The sequence below is a fragment of the Mizuhopecten yessoensis genome, unplaced genomic scaffold (assembly GCF_002113885.1).
Source record: "Mizuhopecten yessoensis strain PY_sf001 unplaced genomic scaffold, ASM211388v2 scaffold8573, whole genome shotgun sequence".
Classification (NCBI taxonomy): Eukaryota; Metazoa; Mollusca; class Bivalvia; order Pectinida; family Pectinidae; genus Mizuhopecten; species Mizuhopecten yessoensis.
In genome coordinates this window covers 664,020-686,572 of record NW_018407615.1, presented here as the reverse complement: position 1 = coordinate 686,572, position 22,553 = coordinate 664,020, and the positions used below count along the sequence as shown (strand labels likewise).

General features: G+C 36.7%; 1 protein-coding gene across 1 annotated transcript in view; it reads left to right on the top strand.

Moving 5' to 3' along the window:
• LOC110456218 (ATP-dependent zinc metalloprotease YME1 homolog) overlaps positions 1-22,553 on the top strand; it is a 37,975-nt gene that overhangs the window by 2,702 nt on the left and 12,720 nt on the right. The window contains exons 2-11 of the mRNA XM_021506815.1: positions 1,805-1,978; positions 8,756-8,909; positions 10,159-10,242; positions 12,479-12,552; positions 14,483-14,576; positions 15,028-15,119; positions 17,503-17,593; positions 19,949-20,008; positions 20,885-20,977; positions 21,912-22,044. Coding sequence (XP_021362490.1) covers positions 1,805-1,978; positions 8,756-8,909; positions 10,159-10,242; positions 12,479-12,552; positions 14,483-14,576; positions 15,028-15,119; positions 17,503-17,593; positions 19,949-20,008; positions 20,885-20,977; positions 21,912-22,044 — 1,049 coding nt within the window. The remainder of the gene's footprint in view (positions 1-1,804; positions 1,979-8,755; positions 8,910-10,158; positions 10,243-12,478; positions 12,553-14,482; positions 14,577-15,027; positions 15,120-17,502; positions 17,594-19,948; positions 20,009-20,884; positions 20,978-21,911; positions 22,045-22,553) is intronic.

Here is a 22,553-nt window from a genome sequence, read left to right as displayed (position 1 = left end):
GGATGGCCTAGGGTCTGGCCTTACCCTTTGAAACATAGTCCCTTGGCCATAACTTTGAAATGGTTGAGATCTCCACCCTAGAACTGCATATACAAATGCTTGGCATAAAGAGACAAAAGTAGTCATGGTATAAGAATAGACCCTGGGGACTGACCGAACCCCTAGGGACCTAGTTTCTTAGTCACAACTTAGAAACAGTTGAGATCCCCTCTCTATCACTAAAGAGATGAATGCACATATGCTTCCAGGATGGCCTTGGGGTCTGCCCCACCCTTGGAGACTTAACCCCTGGGTCATAACTTCGAAATGGTTAAGATCTCCACCCCAAAACTATATATACAATTGTTGGGCATAAATAGACGAATGCAGTCATGCTATTAGATATGACCCTGGGGTCTGCGACTCTGCCCACCCTTGCAGACTTAACCCCTGGGTGATAACTTTGAAATGGTTGAGATCCCCACCCCAAGAATATAAATACAAATGTTGTAAAAAAAGATACAAATGCAGTCATGATATTAGAATTTATCCTGGGGTCTGGCCAAAACCTTAGGGATCTAGTTTCTGAGTCACAGCTTTGAAACAGTTGAGATCCCCACCCCATAACCATACATTAAATTACTGAGCATGAAAAATCTAATACAGACATACTACAAGAATTGGTATTGGGGTCTGGAATATTCCCTTGGGTCTCATTTGGAGAATATTTTGCCATGATTGCTTAGATATCCAGGTGAGCGATACAGGCCCTCTGGGCATCTTGTTTAAAACCACTTGTCCTGCGGACAAGTACATGGCAAAAAGTTCTCGTCCAAACAGAAAAAACACTCATCCAGGATAATAACAAATACAAATCTAATATAGGCATAAAGCTTAAAAATAAAAAGGCAATATTTTGTTTGACAACATAAGCAGCAGTGGCGTAGCATTCATTCATGCTCAAGCATTACTGTACACTAAATTTCAAGATTTTCTATTAATCATAATGTTATATTTTTTTTTTGTTATGATTAATATGCACCATCCGTATCAATCATAAAAAGGATAGAATAAAAACAAATCATAAATTGTGTTGTTATGTTAATACACATAGAATAATCTTGAAGGTTTATGTAAATCACAATCTGATTAAAATCATATGTTACATGGCTTCGTTAACTTCGTACTACGCCTGAACATCTGAGTGTGCCGCGGTCAGGGTCATGTTCAGGTGACCTTTATATTTATAAATACTCATTAAATGATGACCAATCAGAGACCCTCTTTCAAAAGGGCGCTCAGAGTTGTAACAAATATGGCGGACATTGATTAGAATGATGCGAAAGTTCTGAAGTTATTTGAGATTGATCGTCTGAAACCCAAACAGAAAAAGATATTCAAAGCTTTATTAGAGAAGAAAGACTGTATGGCGGTGTTGCCTACGCAATTATTACCCAATGGGTATGTTTTCCTCAGTTCCCGCCTCCATATTTGTTTTGGAAAACTTATCTGTTCGATACCCCTCGCTATTTATCTATCAACCATGATATTCCGATTCGCTGGCAAACTTTTGCCAGCGCACCTCTGATTGGTTCATCTAAAGGTCACTTTAACGTGACCCTGACCGCGGCACATTCAGATGTTCAGGAGGAGCCATGTAACAGATACTCTAACCTGGTAGCAGAGTTTATTTTTCAGCTGACTGGCAACCTATGGCAATCCAGTATACCGCTAATCTGCCTTTCCTTCTAGTATTAGCTTATGCTTACTTGTACAGTGTACTAAATGGGTTTACTCAAAGCTCTGCTATTTATTTCTTTTATAGGTTGCCACAGCACTTGCCCAGATTCCAGCATTACTGAACCATTTGAGAAGCAGCAATTTCTCCAAGACTCTCAGTACTTCTTCCCATGTTCCACAACCTAACAGGAAGGACAGACATGCCCGCTACAAGACACATACAGCACAAACCGTTGAGGAGCTAATTGCCATTTGTAATGTAAGGATTAAACTGATTCAACAAAAATATCATAATTTTGTTCATTGAAAATACATTAACATTTTGGGTTGTTTCAATAATGTTTATATTGTGATAAAACACTTGATTTGCTCCTAGGTGGCAAGATCTTTTTTTTTAATTATTAGTGATGGACTGATGATCGATCAGTTTGCCTTTTCTGATTCTTATTATCAATTACAAGTTCCATAATTGATATCATCGGTTCATCATTGAGATCAAAGTATCTAAATGTCTTCTAGTAAAGAGGCTTTGAAAGTCATATATTCTTATGATTAATAATATATGAATGATAAAGATGTATAAAAGTTGCTTAAAAGCCATTCATTATGAAAGAACAAACCCTAATGTAAAGTGAACAACTCTGTCTATTATAAGCTCACCTGCCCGAAGGGCAGGTGAGCTTATGTCATGGTGCGTCGTCCGTCCGTCCATCCGTCCGTCCTCGTCCGTCAACTTTTCCTTTAAACAACTTCTTCTGAAGAACAGACAGGCCTAGAGTCATGATATTTGGCTGAAAGCTTCGTTGGTAGGAGCCCTACAAAGTTTGAGAACGAAAATGACCTTGACCTGTTTTCAAGGTCACAGGGGTCAAATATGTCAAAAACTTCAAACGACTTCTTCTGAAGAACTAAAAGGTATAGAATCTTCATATTTGGCTGATGGCTTCCTGGGATAGAGCCCAACAAAGTTTGAGAATGAAAATGACCTTGACCTACTTTCAAGGTCACAGGGGTCAAATGTGTCAAACACTTCAAACGACTTCTCCTGAAGAACTGAAAGGTATAGAATCTTTATATTTGTCTGGTGGCTTCCTGGGATAGAGCCCAAAAAAGTTTGAAAATGAAAATTAGTTCGACCTACTTTCAAGGTCACATGGGTCAAATATGTCAAATGCTTCCAACAACTTCTTCTGAAGAACTGAAAGGTATAGAATCTTTATATGTGGCTGATGGCTTCCTGGGATAGAGCCCAACAAAGTTTGAGAATGAAAACTAGTTTGACCTACTTTCAAGGTCACAGGGGTCATATATGTCAAAAGCTTCAAATGACTTCTTCTGAAGAACTGAAAGGTATAGAATCATTATTTTCGATTGATGGCTTCCTTGGATAGAACCCGACAAAGTTTGAGAATGAAAATGGTCTTCAGGCAGATATGTCAAACACTTTAAACGACTTCTTCTGAAGAACTGGAAGTTATAAAATCTAAATATTTGGCGGGTTGCTTCCTGGGAAAGAGCCAAACAAAGTTTGCGAATGAAAATGACCTTGACCTACTTTCAAGGTCACAGCGTTCAAATATGTCAAACAGTTCAAACAGCTTCATCTGAAGAATTAAAAGGCATAAAATTATAATATTTGGCTGGTGACTTCCTTGGATAGAGCTCACCAAAGTTTGCGAATGAAAATGACCTCAACCTACTTCAGAGGTCACAGAGGTCAACAACATTTTAATGGATTTGTTCTTGAGAACTAAAAGGAATGGATTCATAAGATTTGGATGGTAGGTTTTTGGAATAGAGCTAACCAATTTGAGAAAGGAAATGACATTGACCTACTTACAAGATAACGGGGAAAAATATTTGAAGCAACTTCTGAAGAAGAATCAAAAAGCATAGAATCTTATAATAATATTTTGCTGGTAGTTTCAACAGATGGAGCCAACAAAGTTTGTGAGGGAAATATTGTTAGTGCAATATGGTATTTGGTATTTAATGAGAATATTTTGCTATGATTGCTTAAATATTCAGGTGAGCGATACAGGCCCTCTTGGGCCTCTTGTTGTAATAGTAAGTGTTCTCACTTTATTTGGGTATTCAGTCCCATAAAATTATAAACCAATTATGCGATCGATCATCGATCGGTTTACTTCTTCTAATTACAAATTTAAACAGATTGCCCATCACTGTGTATTATATTACTCCTAATAAAGTTGTTGGGTGTATCATCACTGTGTATTATATTACTCCTAATAAAGTGGTTGGGTGTACCGTCACTGTGTATTATATTACTCCTAATAAAGTTGTTGGGTGTACCGTCACTGTGTATTATATTACTCCTAATTAAGTTGTTGTGTGTACCATCACTGTGTATTATATTACTCCTAATAAGGTGGTTGTGTGTACCGTCACTGTGTATTATATTACTCCTAACAAAGTTGTTGGGTGTACCATCGCTGTGTATTATATACCTCCTAATAAAGTTGTTGGGTGTACCATCGCTGTGTATTATATTACTCCTAATAAAGTTGTTACGTGAACCGTCGCTGTGTATTATATTACTCCTAACAAAGTTGTTGTGTAACGTCGCTGTGTATTATATTACTCCTAATAAAGTGGTTGTGTAACGTCGCTGTGTATCATATTACTCCTAATAAAGTTGTTGTGTACCGTCCCTGTGTATTATATAATTACTCCTAATAAAGTTGTTGTGTACCGTCACTTTGTATTATATTACTCCTAATAAAGTTGTTGGGTGTAACGTCGCTGTGTATTATATAACTCCTAATAAAGTTGTTGTGTACCGTCACTGGGTATTATATTACTCCTAATAAAGTGGTTGGGTGTACCGTCACTGTGTATTATAATTATATTACTCCTAATAAAGTGGTTGGGTGTACCATCACTGTGTATTATATTACTCCTGATAAAGTTGTTGTGTACCGTCACTTTGTATAATATTACTCCTAATTAAGTTGTTGGGTGTAACGTCACTGTGTATTATATTACTCCAAATAAAGTTGTTGTGTACCGTCCCTGTGTATTATATAATTACTCCTAATACAGTTGTTGTGTGTAACGTCACTTTGTATTATATTTCTCCTAATTAAGTTGTTGGGTGTAACGTCACTGTGTATTATATTACTCCCAATAAAGTTGTTGGGTGTACCGTCACTTTGGATTATATTACTCCTAATTAAGTTGTTGGGAGTAACGTCACTGTGTCTTATATTACTCCTAATAAAGTTGTTGGGTGTAACGTCGCTGTGTATTATATAACCCCTAATAAAGTTGTTGTGTAACGTCGCTGTGTCTTATATAATTACTCCTAATAAAGTTGTTGTGTTTAACGTCACTTTGTATTATATTACTCCTGATAAAGTTGTTGTGTACCGTCACTTTGTATTATATTCCTCCTAATTAAGTTGTTGGGTGTACCGTCACTGAGTATTATATTACTCCTAATTAAGTTGTAGGGTGTACCGTCACTTTGTATTATATTCCTCCTAATTAAGTTGTTGGGTGTAACGTCGCTGTGTATTATATTTCTCCTAATAAAGTTGTTGGGTGTACCATCACTGTGTATTATATTACTCCAAATAAAGTTGTTGTGTACCGTCCCTGTGTATTATATAATTAATCCTAATAAAGTTGTTGTGTACCGTCCCTGTGTATTATATAATTAATCCTAATAAAGTTGTTGTGTACCGTCCCTGTGTATTATATAATTAATCCTAATAAAGTTGTTGTGTACCGTCCCTGTGTATTATATAATTAATCCTAATAAAGTTGTTGTGTACCGTCACTTTGTATTATATTCCTCCTAATTAAGTTGTTGGGTGTACCGTCACTTTGGATTATATTACTCCTAATTAAGTTGTTGGGAGTACCGTCACTTTGTATTATATTTCTCCTAATTAAGTTGTTGGGTGTACCGTCACTGAGTATTATATTACTCCTAATAAAGTTTTTGGGTGTACCGTCACTGTGTATTATATAATTACTCCTAATACAGTTGTTGTGTGTAACGTCACTTTGTATTATATTTCTCCTAATTAAGTTGTTGGGTGTACCGTAACTTTGTATTATATTACTCCTAATAAAGGGGTTGTGTAACGTCGCTGTGTATCATATTACTCCTAATAAAGTTGTTGTGTACCGTCCCTGTGTATTATATTACTCCTAATTAAGATGTTGGGTGTACCGTCACTTTGTATTATATTCCTCCTAATTAAGTTGTTGGGTGTACCGTCACTGAGTATTATATTACTCCTAATTAAGATGTTGGGTGTACCGTCACTTTGTATTATATTCCTCCTAATTAAGTTGTTGGGTGTACCGTCACTAATAAAGTTGTTGGGTGTACCGTCACTTTGGATTATATTACTCCTAATTAAGTTGTTGGGTGTACCGTCACTGTGTATTATATAATTACTCCTAATACAGTTGTTGTGTGTAACGTCACTTTGTATTATATTACTCCTAATTAAGTTGTAGGGTGTACCGTCACTTTGTATTATATTACTCCTAATTAAGTTGTTGGGTGTAACGTCGCTGTGTATTATATAACTCCTAATAAAGTGGTTGTGAAACGTCGCTGTGTATTATATTACTCCTAATAAAGTTGTTGTGTAACGTCGCTGTGTATTATATTACTCCTAATCAAGTTGTTGTGTGTACCGTCACTGTGTATTATATTACTCCTAATAAAGTTGTTGGGTGTACCATCGCTGTGTATTATACCTCCTAATAAAGTTGTTGGGTACCGTCGCTGTGTATTATATTACTACTAATAAAGTGGTTGGTTGTACCGTCACTGTGTATTATATTACTCCTAATAAAGTGGTTGGGTGTACCGTCACTGTGTATTATATTACTCCTAATACAGTTGTTGGGTGTACCATCACTGTGTATTATATTACTCCTAATAAAGTAGTTGGGTACCGTCACTGTGTATTATATTACTCCTAATAAAGTTATTATTTTACTCCTAATAAAGTAGTTGGGTACTGTCACTGTGTATTATATTACTCCTAATAAAGTTGTTGGGTGTACCCTCACTGTGTATTATATACTCCTAATAAAGTGGTTGGGGGTACTGTCACTGTGTATAATATCACTCCTAATAAAGTTATTATTTTACTCCTAATAATTACTCCAAATAAAGATGTTGGGTGTACCATCACTGTGTATTATATTACTCCTAATAAAGTGGTTGGGTGTACTGTCACTGTGTATAATATTACTCCTAATAAAGTTGTTGTGTACCGTCACTGTGTATTATATTACTCCTAATAAAGTGGTTGTGTAACGTCGCTGTGTATTATATTACTCCTAATAAAGTGGTTGTGTAACGTCGCTGTGTATTATATTACTCCTAATAAAGTGGTTGTGTAACGTCGCTGTGTATTATATTACTCCTAATAAAGTGGTTGTGTACCGTCTCTGTGTATTATATTACTCCTAATAAAGTTGTAGGTTGTACCGTCACTGTGTATTATATTACTCATAATAAAGTTGTTGGGTGTACTGTCACTGTGTATTATATTACTCCGAATAAAGTTGTTGTGTTCCGTCCCTGTGTATTATATTACTCCTAATAAAGTTGTTGTGTACCGTCACTGGGTATTATATTACTCCTAATAAAGTTGTTGTGTGTACTGTCACTGTGTATTATATTACTCCGAATAAAGTTGTTGTGTTCCGTCACTGTGTATTATATTACTCCTAATAAACTTGTTGGGTGTACCGTCACTGAGTATTATATTACTCCTAATTAAGTTGTTGGGTGTACCATCACTGTGTATTATATTACTCCTAATAAAGTGGTTGGGTGTACCGTCACTGTGTATTATATTTCTCCTAATAAAGTTGTTGGGTGTACCGTCACTGAGTATGATATTACTCCTAATAAAGTTGTTGGGTGTACCATAACTGTGTATTATATTACTCCTAATAAAGTGGTTGGGTGTACCGTCACTGTGTATTATATTTCTCCTAATAAAGTTGTTGGGTGTACCGTCACTGAGTATTATATTACTCCTAACAAAGTTGTTGGGTGTACCGTCACTGTGTATTTTATTACTCCTAATAAAGTTGTTGGGTGTACCGTCACTGTGTATTTTATTACTCCTAATAAAGTTGTTGGGTGTACCATCACTGTGTATTATATACCTCCTAACAAAGTGGTTGGGTGGACCGTCACTGTGTATTATATTACTCCTAATAAAGTTGTTGGGTGTACTGTCACTGTGTATTATATTACTCCGAATAAAGTTGTTGTGTTCCGTCACTGTGTATTATATTACTCCTAATAAAGTTGTTGTGTAACCGTCACTGTGTATTATATTACTCCTAACAAAGTTGTTGTGTAACGTCGTTGTGTATTATATTACTCCTAATAAAGTGTTTGGGTGTGTGCTTGTAATGAAAATTGTTTGGTGCTTTCACTCTGCAAACATTTCTTGCATTATTTTTTACCCAGTTCAATTTACCTGAAGTTAATTTCAGCTATACATATTTTGAACAACTACCAATACTATTACGTATTGTTAAGAGCATGTGCATTGCACTGCATTTTCTTAATTCTGTATGTTTTCGTATGTAATTGACTTTCTGTTTCATTCATGCAAATTTTTGTTTCAGTAACATATCCAACTTCAGGAAAATTCAATAAAAATATGCTTTTGTCCTTAAATGTTGTACTGACGGATTGTACTTATGTCCACTATTGATGGATAAAAAATTCTGTTATAGTAATTAACAATTATCAAACTATACTGGTGAAAAAAGCAAGGCTAATCAGAATAGCAAAAGTGGCAGCTGTGTCAATGTTTTGTTAGAAATAAGTTGATTGATTGGGATATTTTCTAATATTATCTATTAAAACATTTCATTAACTGTTCAGTGATATTTTGAGACGTTAATGACAGACTGGGATCATGTTTGTAAGTGATGCAGTTACCAGTACCAGTTTTATATTGAAAGAATAATAATTGTTGTATGATTTTATAATTATACATTATCATTCAAATTCCAGGATTGTTTGAATGCAAACAGTATCAAGATTGTTCCACAACATGTGAACAAAACAGAACTCCTGAGTGTCTGCAGGAACAATCCATTGAGGAGAAGCTTTCTGGGGTTACGTACTTCACATACGTCTACACCTACATTCTTTGAAAATAAAACTGGTGAGTTGATATTATAGCAGTGAATATCAAATCTGCTCTATAATATATTAGCATATACATTGTATACTCATATATTTTTAGCCCACCATCATTTGATGGTGGGCTATTCAAATCACCCCGTGTCCGTGGTCCGTGGTCCATCCTTAAACAATTCTTGTTATCAGTATTTCTCAAGAAGTACCAGAGGGATCTTTCTCAAATTTTATATGTAAATTCCCCTTGGTCCTAAGCTATGCAGGGCAACTTTTGAGACTGATCGGATAAACAACATGGCCGACAGGCAGCCATCTTGGATTTTGATGGTGAAAGATTGTTATCGCTATTTCTCAAGAAGTACCAGAGGGATCTTTCTCAAATTTTATACCTAGGTTCCCCTTGGTCCTTAGCTGTACAGGGCATTTTTTGAGACTGATCGGATAAACAACATGGCCGACAGGCAGCCATCTTGGATTTTGATGGTGAAAGTTTGTTAACGCTATTTCTCAAGAAGTACCAGAGGGATCTTTCTCAAATTTTATACGTAGGTTCCCCTTGGTCCTTAGCTGTACAGGGCAACTTTTAAGACTGATTGGATAAACAAATCGCCGAAAGGCAGCCATCTTTGATTTTGATAGTGAAAGTTTGTTATCGCTATTTCTCAAGAAGTACCAGTGGGATCTTTCTCAAATTTTATATGTAGGTTCCCCATGATCCCTCGTTGTGCATGTTATATTGTGAGACTGATCATAAATACAAAATGGATTAAAAGAAGAACTAAACAGATCTTTCTCATATTGCAATGATCGATTCTATTTCTTTCACATTAAGTACTGTACTAGAAAATATGTGAAATGACAAACTCACTTTGAAGGTTGGCGTTCATACACATCAGTATAAGTTTAGATCAAAAGTTACCTCAAGGTGCATTTACTGTTAACATGACTCGATCAAACAGATTAGAGGAAAGAAGAGAAAGATTGAACTGATGAAGAACTAATGAAGATGGTACAAAGGTGGGCGCCAAGATCCCTCTGGGATCTCTTGTTTTTTTACTTATTCCCCATGCTATACTTTTTCAGGCTATATTGTATTTATGACTTTAAGAAAAAGACAACACAATAAGTGATGACGTCAATGTTTGGCTCTGTATTTGATCTGATTGGTTGAAGTTGCAAGGCAATGTAGTGTTTTAATTTATCCAAAATTATTTTGTTTTATTAAGAAGAAATAGAAATAAATCTATTTATAACATCTGTGTTTGTCACTTTAGGATTCCCAGAGTCAGTACTGAGGTCACCGATCCTAGGGCAGATACACCTCCAACATTTACTCAGCCCTGCAAGTAACAGTTTTAGTAAGTATTGAAACAGAAGCTGTATAAGTTAATATAACAATACTTTTTATAGGAACCGTATTAGTAATTAAAAATGTCATTCTAACAGGAACAGTACTAAGTACCTGAACTCTTAACAGAAACTATGGTATAAGGTGTTGTAAGACTAACAGAAGCAGTATTAATCAATGTTGTAGCTCTAACCGGAGCAGTATATGCATAAGAAGTGTTGTAGTTCTATCAGGATCAATAATAGTAAATGTCTAAGCTAAATGTAAGTACTGGTATTACCTGATTTTGCAGTGTTGAATTAGAGTCTGCAAACACATTTTCAGGAACTTCACCTCAATGTTTGCTCCTCATGTTATAAGGAGTGTAATGAGGATCATCAACATGGCACTGGTTCCGTTGATGTTCACCTCAATGTTTGCTCCTCATGTTATAAGAAGTGTAATGAGGATCATCAACATGGCACTGGTTCCGTTAATGTACACCTCAATGTTTGCTCCTCATGTTATAAGGAGTGTAATGAGGATCATCAACATGGTACTGGTTCCGTTGATGTTCACCTCAATGTTTGCTCCTCATGTTATAAGGAGTGTAATGAGGATCATCAACATGGCACTGCTTCTGTTGAAAATATTGATCCTTGTCAATATAACATAATATTTTGTGGAATGAAAGTTCAAGTTGTTTGTATAGACATGAAAATTTCTTGTCCATATACCGGTATGTACATAGATAAATGAAGATTAATATAATCTTCCCCTACCCGGAGGGTGTGACAGAGAAATCTCCAACCCGATGGGTGATGTTTTTTGGTTGTCTAACCCTCGGCAGAGCCTCGGGTTAGATGACCAAAAAACATCACACCGAGAGTGGAATATTTCTCTGTTACACCCTCAAGGTAGGGGGTGATTATTTTTCTCCCATCCTTTTATTTCAGTCACAACTCAACTGACAGTAGTGTAAACAGAAACAAATGTGGGGTATGAATATTGTCATCCACTTTTGATGACGTCACAATTACCGGTGACACATTTTAATGACATTGCAATTGAATTCGTGCTAATCGGCACGAGGCTATCTCCCCCTAGGAGTGACAAGCTATTCTCCCACCCTTCACAGGTGTGTCTCCCACCCTTCACAGGCGTGTCTTCCACCCTTCACAGGCGTGTCTCCCGCCCTTCACAGGCGTGTCTCCCACCATTCACAGGCGTGTCTCCCACCCTTCACAGGGGTGTCTCCCCCCCTTCACAGGCGTGGCTCCCACCCTTCACAGGCGTGTCTCCCAACCTTCACAGGCGTGTCTCCCACCATTCACAGGCGTGTCTCCCCCCCTTCACAGGTGTGTCTCCCACCCTTTACAGGTGTGTCTCCCACCCTTCACAGGAGTATCTCCCACCCTTCACAGGTGGGTCTCCCACCCTTCACAGGCGTGTCTTCCACCCTTCACAGGCGTGTCTCCCCCCCTTCACAGGCGTGGCTCCCACCCTTCACAGGCGTGTCTCCCATCCTTCACAGGCGTGTCTCCCACCCTTCACAGGCGCGTCTCCCACCCTTCACAGGCGTGTCCCCCACCCTTCACAGGCGTGTCTCCCGCCCTTCACAGGCGTGTCTCCCACCATTCACAGGCGTGCCTCCCACCCTTCACAGGCGTGTCCCCCACCCTTCACAGGTGTGTCTCCCCCCCTTCACAGGTGTGTCTCCCACCCTTTACAGGTGTGTCTCCCACCCTTCACAGGTGTGTCTCCCGTTTAGGCCGGGAAAGATCAGCTTGTCTAGGTCAAGATAGCCTCGTACTGTTTAGCACGTGTTCGATTGTGACGTCATTAAAATGCGTCATCGGTAATTGTGACGTCATCAAAAGTGAATGACGATATGCATTCCCCACGTGTGTTTTTGTTTACAAACATGGCAGACTACTGTTGGTGGAGCTGTGACTGAAATAATAGGATGGGAGAAAAACACTCATCCCCTACCTTGACCAAAAAACATCACCCCGCGGGTTGGCGATTTCTCTGTCACACCCTCAGGGCAGCGGAAGATTCTATTAATCTCTCGCGGCTAAAGGGAGACACCTGTGAAGGGTGGGAGAAAATCCAGTGATCATATTGTATTTACGACACACAAGTATTAAGAGTATGTTAACAAAATGTAGTGGTACCTTTAGTAAGTTGGTTTTATCTGCTCTTTCACAAAGACAGGGCATTTTCTCTAAATATTCATCAATTAAATACACTGTTATTGATAATAGGGCTTGAACAGAGAAGAGGATTTGAAACAAACAAGAAGAGACAAGAGACTGCTAATAAGGAGAAAGAGTCAAAGGTATGGATTGGTGCCAACATATTGTTTGTGTTATTATTTTATCATTGACATAATTGAAGAAAATAAAAATCTGGATGACAATACTTTCAGTTCCATCCATTCTTTGATTTTGTAATAATCTGTTGTCGGCGTAATGAAACTGGGTTGGGTGTTATGCTAGTGTGTTCAATCATACCTTCAGTGAGATCACATGTGTAAAAGAGCACATGACTAGTTCTTTAATAAATTATACCTACAATGCATTTTTGAAAAGCAATAAAATGAACACATGAAAGGGCTTTACACAAAATAGATAAGATCAGTGTTTTAACAGACTAAGGGTATTCCGAGGATATCCCCACCCACCTGCCCGTTTTGTCTTGCTGCCACAAAGTAGCGGTAGAGAGACTTGGGTGTTGCTTTTCGGGAGGCGTTGTCAACATTAAGTTTTTGCATTTAAGTTACCAGGTAATTTCTCTGAAACTAGAAGTGCTACACCGACCAAACTTGACATGTGCATTGATGGTCAAAGCCGGGCACAGGCGAGACATATCAATCCGAATATCTTGTTATTGTCTTTGAGCTCACTTGAAAGATGACTTTGAGGCTTCGATCAAAAGCTCAGTATTTTCAGTGATTTAGAATGTTAGTTCAATTCAGATAATCTTAATGGCAACTTCTTTAAGATAGGATTTTGATGTTGCCACTGATTTGCCAAATCATTTTGTGGAAAGGTCTTAATGTAACATTGGCATTTCAGTAATGAGGACTTTAAAAGCCTAGCAATCAAACAAACAAGCGCTCCTTGCATTAAACCAAACATATTCATAATCAAACAGATCCCTGATACTTAATTCTTACACAGCCTCTTTATGCTGTTTAATGTTACATAGTAAGTTAGTATGAATCCAAGAAAATTTACGCTTTATACAAAACAAAATGCACAATATTTGTTTAATGTCTTATGAGGGTTTTTTTCATCTGTATAATTGATTCTTATATTTTATGAGCTCACCTGGCCCAAATTTGGTCTGGAGCATCATTGGCCAAAGGGTTCTCATTTTTGTATAAATGGAAGGTATGATCCCCCTGGGGGCAGAGGGGCGGGGCCAAATAGGGGGAAAATAGGTAAATCTTTAAAAATCTTCTTCTTCTCAACCAATAGAAAGATTTTGACCAAATTTGTGCTAGAGCATCTTTGGACAAAGGAGACTCAAGTTTGTATAAACGGAGGGTGTGGTCCCTCTGGGGGTGGAGGGGCGGGGCCCAATAGGGGAAATAGAGGTTTTTTTTTCTCCTACTATACAAGTGAAAGGATTTAAACCAAATGCAGTCTGAAGCATGATTAGGGACAAAAGAATCAATTTTGTATAAACTGAGGTGTGTGGGCCCCCTTCTAGGGGCAGATGGGTGGGGCCCATTAGGGGAAATAGAGGAAAACATCAAAGATCATTCTCCTTCTGTACCGTTGAAGGGAATTTAACCAAACGTGTTCTAGAGAATCTTTTGGCAAGGGAAATGGATATTTATAAATGGAAGATGGAAGGAGCATGCGAGGCCCTTGGGACATAACATGGAAACAGATTTATATCTAGTTCTTCTTGCAACTTTGTTTCTTGTACGCCTTTGATAAACCTGTATGGTACTCAGCAGGTTTTAAATTGAAAAATAAAATACCAGGTGAGCTATTAAGGCCCCTGGGCCTCTTGTATTGACTAGCGCTACAGTATTTTAAATATTTCAAGAATGAGTATAAAGATGGAAACAGACTTAAAACTTTTTGTATGCAAATGAAATTTAATTTATCTGTTTTTGTCTGCAATAACGTAAGTCTGTAAAGTAGGAATTCTTGGTTTTATAGTTTTGTAATGGTTAATTAAATTAGTTCCCAACAATGATATAAGCTAGTAGCCTACTACAGGTATGGTCATGTTTGGAAATTATGTTGCAGATGGACACTGAAGACAATTGGAAGAATGCTTCGAAAAAAGTTTCTCCGTATTTACGTATTGTTGCTGTATTCGTTTCACTATATCTGCTCCTGCGTAAGTAATTTACTCCAGCTTATGCTGGACAAATGTGTGTTTATTCTATACAAGCACAGAAGACTAAATAATCTTGTGAATTAAAAAATATTTTCTGACTCATTGGAACTCATTCATATAATCAAACTAACTGCATGAGTTGATTAAGGATTATTATGTAGACTGAAGTATAATGCATCAATTGAAAAAAGAATCATGAGTTTATGTGTTTCTAATATGACAAAAAAATCATTGAGAAAGCTGTTGTAAGTTTGATAATAACATCATCTGACTCTATTAAATGAATATATTTATTCTTCTATCAGTAGTTAAAAAGATTTTGCCTTTAATAAATATTAATTCCAAATAATTCATATGATATCTTTCCATCATACAAACAACTGCTTACTGAATACAATTTCCCCAGTAACTTGTTTCTTTTAATATATATACTATTTTTCATTTTTGTCAGGTATTTACTTAGCTACTAGCAATGGATTTCTGATGGGTGATTTTGGTCCAAAGCCAGTCAAGACAAATACAACTTTTGATGATGTACAAGGGGTATGTAAGAAGTCAGATATTTGATGTTTATTGGGGTTATCCTTTCACCCCTATTCAACTTTAGTAGACTCTCCCATGCATTGGTCTGGACGAGTCCATTATGGTCTACAGTGATGAAAGTGGTAAAAAACAAGTCACCCACTAACTTTTGATGCATACATAGTCCGAATTATTCTGACGTTTTATCGACTTTTTTCATATCGGTCTGTCGTCGATTAACGTCAGAACTCCGGCCCTCTTTAATATGCAGGAAATATGCGCCCGGCGCCCGGAGCACACTTCAAACTGATATTTTAGAAACAAATCGTCAATTTCACACACATGTCACTCATGGATCGAAAGATCTATTCTTTATGCACTAGGTGGTATCAATAACATTTATTGATCTTTTCACTGATGAATTACAAAGAATCAACTGACCAAAGGGAATTTAGTGTCGTGTTGCTTTGCATAATTGTGATTATCAAAGAACACAGTAAATTTAATCGAGCAGGACGGGGGGGGGTATTAAAATTATTAAAAGGTGCGATTAAAATTTTGTGCCTTATTTAATAAATCATTGATTTAAGCTTTTACTTGTTTCTTTTAACCAAGAACAAAAGACATACAGTTACCAAGTTTGTTCAAAACATACCCATTGGGTCAAAATTGGGGTCACACCCATTTATTTCAGTTATCGTGTTCACAGGGTCCAACAATGATAGAATTACCAAGGGGAATAACTATGTAAGATATGGTCAAATTGGTCCGGTATTCAAACTCATCCAAGATCTCATTGATACAAAGCTGCATACAAAGTTTCATCAAAATCAGTTCATATTTACTGAAGTTATTGTGTTCACAAGGAAAAATTATTGGACGATGCAGCAAGGTCACTCGGAACGACGAAAAAGTATGAATTGGCCCCTGGATGACAGTCCTAATTTGAATCGGATGTCAGGTGACCGTTAAGGCCCATGGGCCTCTTGTATAAAAAAAATAACTCAATAGATACTTTCTAAACTTTCAAGACATTTGTTTTGGAAATATACAGATATGATTATCAAGTATCATATATTGAAATTGCTTGAGTGATGCATACCAAGATATTGGTGACAATATGCAAGGTATGGTCAACCTCTATCATTGGAAAGTTCAAACACATTATTTTTTAGGTTGTTTGAGTTTCTCAGATGACCTATTGCCCTTTCTATGTCGTCTTACATCCTCCTATGTGCCCAGTCACATTTTCGATTTCTTCTCAAAAACTGTTAGTAAGATTTTGATAAAACTTAGTTGTAATTGTTAGTCTGAGGTGAGGATCATAATCTGTACTCAAGATGGGCCGACTCCCAACGGGGTTGAGGGTTGGGGCTACAGAGTGCAAAACCTTCAAAGGTCTTGTCCTCTGAAAATTATAGGGGAGTTTTCACCAACATTTCATAAATAACACTTAGATGATGGGTATCAGAATATATACACCCAAAAGGACATGCATAGGGAGTCACCTGTATTTTTTGCAAAACCTGAGACAATCGTAGGTTCAGCCTAATGTGGAGATCACAATCTCTACTCAAGATTGGGCTGACTCCCAAGGGACGGAGGATAGGGCCAAAAGGGGTCAAATTACAGTGTTTTGAAGCTCAAATGCCAAAGGGAACTCTGGGTGATACATCAACCATATTTGATAGAAATTTTTCTCAGATTGTAGGAATTCAAATTTTACAAATAGAGAGGATTACCCCCAGGGGAGCTTATACCATTGCTGGGCATAAAATAATAAACACAATCACGATATTAGAATCAACACTGGGGTTTGGCCCCACCCCTAGGGACATATTAACTTTGAAACAGTTGAGATCCCCACCCCATAAATGTATATATACCGTTCAATGCTAGGCATACAAATTGAGGTGATCAATACAGGCCTTCTTGGTCTCTTGTTTAAACAAGTTTGACAATATTCATTTTATAAAACTGACAAGAGGTTAAGTGTATATGCTCTGACAGATTGTTGTGCAGGAGAGGGCATTTGTATATTTTGCAATGCAAAGTTCTGTATTACATTTTGTAGTAATGATGTTATTTTCTTACTTTGCATACCATTTTGAAGAATTGAACATTGAATATTAAAGTCTAAAGCTCAATTTTCCATAGGTATTTGCTTGATTTTGATAAAGCAATTTAATTTAGTATGACGGCAAAATAAGATTAATAGTTGAAATTTGTGATTTGTCTAAAAGTCAGATAAAATCTGTGGTAAGATGTACCGTATGTAAAAATAAGGGTGAAGTGACTTAGAGATATCCTAATTGGATCGTACTATGTTACTATGACTTTGGAAAAAAACTAAAAGACAAAAAATGTGAATAAATATGTTATATATTTTATGTATTTATTGTAGTGTTATGAAGCAAAGCAGGAACTGATTGATATTGTCAACTTTCTGAAACAGCCACTTCGTTTCACTTCAGTTGGTGCAAAGTTACCAAAAGGTCAGTAATACAGCATCGTCAAAATTCAGCTAAATTCCATATCAAACTGTTCCAGATTTAAATGTGCTACGGAGGGTTTTTGTTTCACTCCAATCTCTTATAAAAAATGAAAACTTTTAATATTCACTACCCAATCACTGGTTCAATAGCTTTGTTGTTAGAATAATTTGTTATTTTACGATTTGCAATCTTTGATTTTGATAGTGAAAGTTTGTTATCGCTATTTCTCTGGAAGTACCAGAGGGATTTTTCTCAAATTTTATATGTAGGTTCCCCTTGGTCCTTAGCTGTGCAGGGCAGTTTAAGAGACTAATCGGATAAACAACATGGCCGACAGGCAGCCATCTTGGATTTTGATAGTGAAAGTTTGATATCGCTATTTCTCGGGAAGTACCAGAGGGATCTTTTTCAAATTTTAAATCTAGGTTCCCCTTTGATCCCTCATTGTGCATGTTATATTGTGAGACTGATCATAAAAAACAAAATGGATTAAAAGAAGAACTAAACAGATCTTTCTCATATTGCAATGATCGATTCTATTTCTTTCACATTATGTACTGTACTGGTAAATATGTGAAATGACAAACTCACTTTGAAGGTTGGCTTTCATACACATCAGTATTAAGTTTAGATCAAAAGTTACCTCAAGGTGCATTTACTGTTAACATGACTCGATCAAACAGATTAGAGGAAAGAAGAGAAAAGATCGAACTGACAAAGAACTAATGAAGATGGTACAAAGGTTGGCGCCAAGATCCCTCTTGGATCTCTTGTTACAGTTCTAAAATTAAATAAGGAGATTTAGATAAACATGATAATAAACATCCTGAGTTTGGACCTTTTTTCTCCAATAGCTTTAAGATATTATATCTATAAAACCATATGTTTCTCTCGGGGATACATTATTTCTGTTTCTGAACAGGGAAACAATTGAAATAAACTATGATGTCCCAAAGGGAGATAATTGTGTAAGGCAGTGTTACTTGACATCTTAAGTAGAAGACTGACCATTGAAATCACATCCAGGTTGTTACCCACTAGGTATAGTAACATCATCAACTCCTGGCAGGCTTATCCAATGAGTGGGGAGTTAGAAACCTAAAGTGGTGGTGGGAGAAATTCTGTTTTACACTCAGAACCATATTTACTTGTATATCTTGCTCATTCTATTGGGAAGCTGTAGGGTGTTATATGGTGATCGCTTTGTCAGTGCCACCATGCATGTGTTATCTGTCTGATATAAAAGCTTGTGGACAAGACATACCATAATTATCCCCTTGCAATGAAAGTTTGAGGGGGATATAGGATTCCGCCCGTACGTATGTATGAACCTACGTATGTTACACTCTTTGTCATCGCTCTACCGACTTCATGCCTCAACAGAATTTCATGAAACTTCATACAAGTCTTTGATATGGCAATGCCTTGAACAAGTCCGCGTTTTGGATTTCTATGTTCAAGGTTAAGGTCACTCTTGCTATTTTTACAAAAACTTTGTCATCGCTCTGCTGACTTCATGCCTCAACAGAATTTCATGAAACTTCATACAAGTCTTTGATATGGCAATGCCTTGAACAAGTCTGCGTTTTGGATTTCTATGTTCAAGGTCAAGGTCACTCTTGCTATTTTTACAAAAACTTTGTCATCGCTCTGCTGACTTCATTCCTCAACTGAATTTCATGAAACTTCCTACCAGTGTTTATTATGACAATACCTTTAACAAGTTTGCATTTCGGGTTACTGCGTTAAAGGTCAAGGTAACTTTTTACTTCTTTTAGAAAAACTTTGTCATCGCTCTGCTGACTTCATTCCTCAATGGAATTTCATGAAACTTCATACAAGTGTTTGGTATGGCAATGCCTTCAACAAGTTCTCATTTCGGGTTTCTACGTTTAAGGTCAAGGTCACTGTTACTATTTTTACTTTGTTATCGCTCTAGCCACTTCATTTCCTCTTACATAAGTCACAATGTGTGAATGCGAGGGGATTTGTATCACTTGTGATGCCTTGTTTTGTGTTATTTTCATGTCATGGTATGCCAGTATATGAACATCAGATTCTTAATATGATAAGATTTTTGTGTTCATATGTAAATTAAGATCAGACTTGACAATTACCCACAGGGTCCTCCCCTGTGGGTAATTGTCAAGTCTGATCTTAATTTACATATGAACACAAAAATCTATATCTGCTCTGTGCAATTGTATTAATATGTTAAAAAAAAAAAGGTTGTTTAGATATATTTCGAGTATTATATTGTCTATATCCTGTTAAATGACAAAAAGTGTTTGTTTTAGATGTATTGGAGATATATTTATGCCTGTATATTTATCCTGTTATATGTTGTTTTGACAGGTGTACTACTGTCTGGACCACCTGGAGTTGGCAAGACCCTTTTGGCCAGAGCTGTTGCTGGTATGTTTTGTGTGTTTAGCTCACCTGGTCCAAAGAACTGGTGAGCTTTTGCTCAGGTGCAGTGTCTGTCGTCCGTCCTTTGTCCCTCAATCTTTACCTAGTCAAGGATGTATATATATATCGTGGATTTGGACTTAATTTTGTCTGAAGCATTTGGTGGGTCAAAGGGACTGAATGTTGTACATGTATAAACCATAAAGGTGGCTGGCTTCCCCTTTTAGCAGAGGGGCACTCAGGGCCCAGTAGGGGAAATGGAAGTAAATATCCTTTTCCTTCTGTATGGATGAAGGGTCTGGGATATTAACTGATTTTGGTATGGAGCATTGATTAACAAAGTGATTTTAATGTTGTATAACAGAAAAATATGCCTCCCTGATTTAAATCATTTTAAAAAGTAAATTCAATGATTTTTTCTGCTTAATACCATATGCATTTCACTGCTGTTGCAGGATATATTATTAGTACTCAATTTATTATGAAAAATTGATAATGTGGATGAGTAGTGAAGTTGTGTCAATAGGATATGTGGTATGTACATAATTTTGCTCTTTATTGGTAATCAAATATTGCATTTAAAAATTATTCAAATAAAAAGATAAAAGTATACGTGCAGTTTTGCCATTCCTTCCATTCCTGTATAGTTTGACTATATTGAGATAAATAAACCAGTACATATATACCAATCCCCTTATTTAATCTGTTGTTTTAACATATTACCCGCAGGCTATCTGCAGGAATGGTCTTTCTATAAATCTTTTTTTTCAAAATACTAAATTTCAGTTAAGTTTCCATGGCTATTCTCCGGTGCAGGTACTGCACAGCATATTAAGGTGTTTATCATAGGAAGCAAGTTATTGAACACTTTTTCTTTTGCAGGAGAAGCTAATGTTCCATTTTTCCAAGTGGCAGGTTCAGAATTTGATGAAGTATTCGTAGGAACAGGAGCAAAGAAAATCCGCACACTTTTTAGTATGTATCTATCTGTTAAATGAAATTACACTGATATACAGCAGTATTTGTCATAATGTATAAAAAGATATTTTTAGCCCACCATCATCTGTGTCTGTGGTGGTTCGTCGTCCGTCGTCTGTCTTTAAACAATTCTTGTTATCGGTATTTCTCAAGAAGTACCAGAGGGATCTTTCTCAAATTTGATATGTAGGTTCCCCTTGGTTCTAAGCTATGCAGGGCAACTTTTGAGACTGATCAGATAAACAACATGGCCGATAGGCAGCCATCTTGGATTTTGATAGTGAAAGTTTGTTATCGCTATTTCTCGGGAAGTACCAGAGGGATCTTTTTCAAATTTTAAATCTAGGTTCCCCTTTGATCCCTCTTTGTGCATGTTATATTGTGAGACTGATCATAAAAACAAAATGGATTAAAAGAAGAACTTAACAGATCTTTCTCATATTGCAATGATCGATTCTATTTCTTTCACATTAAGTACTGTACTAGTAAATATGTGAAATGACAAACTCACTTTGAAGGTTGGTTTTCATACACATCAGTATTAAGTTTAGATCAAAAGTTACCTCAAGGTGCATTTACTGTTAACATGACTCGATCAAACAGATTAGAGGAAAGAAGAGAAAAGATTGAACTGACAAAGAACTAATGAAGATGGTACAATGGTGGGCGCCAAGAACCCTTTGGGATCTCTTGTATATTAATCCTAAAGGGCGACAATGTGACAAAAACAAAAAAGTTGTGTAATATCAAATTTCTTACTGTACTGTTTCAGCTGTTACTTGAAATGACTTGTTGTGCTGAATGTAACGTTTGGGTGTAATAGATGTATGTTATGTTTTGATTTGTAATTTAGTTTTTTCTAAAAACCTTAAAACTAATATAATATTGCATTAAAAAGTACCAAAGACATGATTTTCAAATTCATTTACAGAAGTGGCTAAGAGTGTTTCCCCCTGTGTGATCTTCATTGATGAGCTTGATAGTGTGGCTAGCACTAGGTCGAATTCGGGAATGCACCCCTACGCTAACCAGACCATTAATCAGCTGCTTGCGGAGATGGATGGGTAAGAGACCAATGACATAGTTACTGGTTACTGTGTTTTACCATTGATTTGTTCATACTAGGTATAAGTTTTCCTCTGATTTCGATTGAGAGGAATAGGGGAAGGGAACTTCATTCAGTCTGTCCCTCCATCTATCCATTTACAGATTTTACAGATTTTATCTGAAGAGATTACTAGTGTCAAATTTATTTTCTTGGTGATAAGTAATTGTGTGCTGAATATAACTCGATGTAAATTGGTGAAATATGTAGGATTTAAAGGCAGTGTCGCAAACCACTTTTTGGTCTATACACCAAAGGTCAAGGCCACATTGAGGTCAAAGGTCAAATTCATTTTCTTAGCCATAACTTCTGACTTGCTGAAGAAAGCTCGACAGAAACTGATAGAAATATGTTGAATAGCAAGGTGTTGTGTTGCATACCATTTTGGGGTCCATGTGTCCAAATGTCAGATTCTCATTAAGTTTGAAGGTCAAAGGTTAAATGTAACATATAACCTTTATTCAAGTC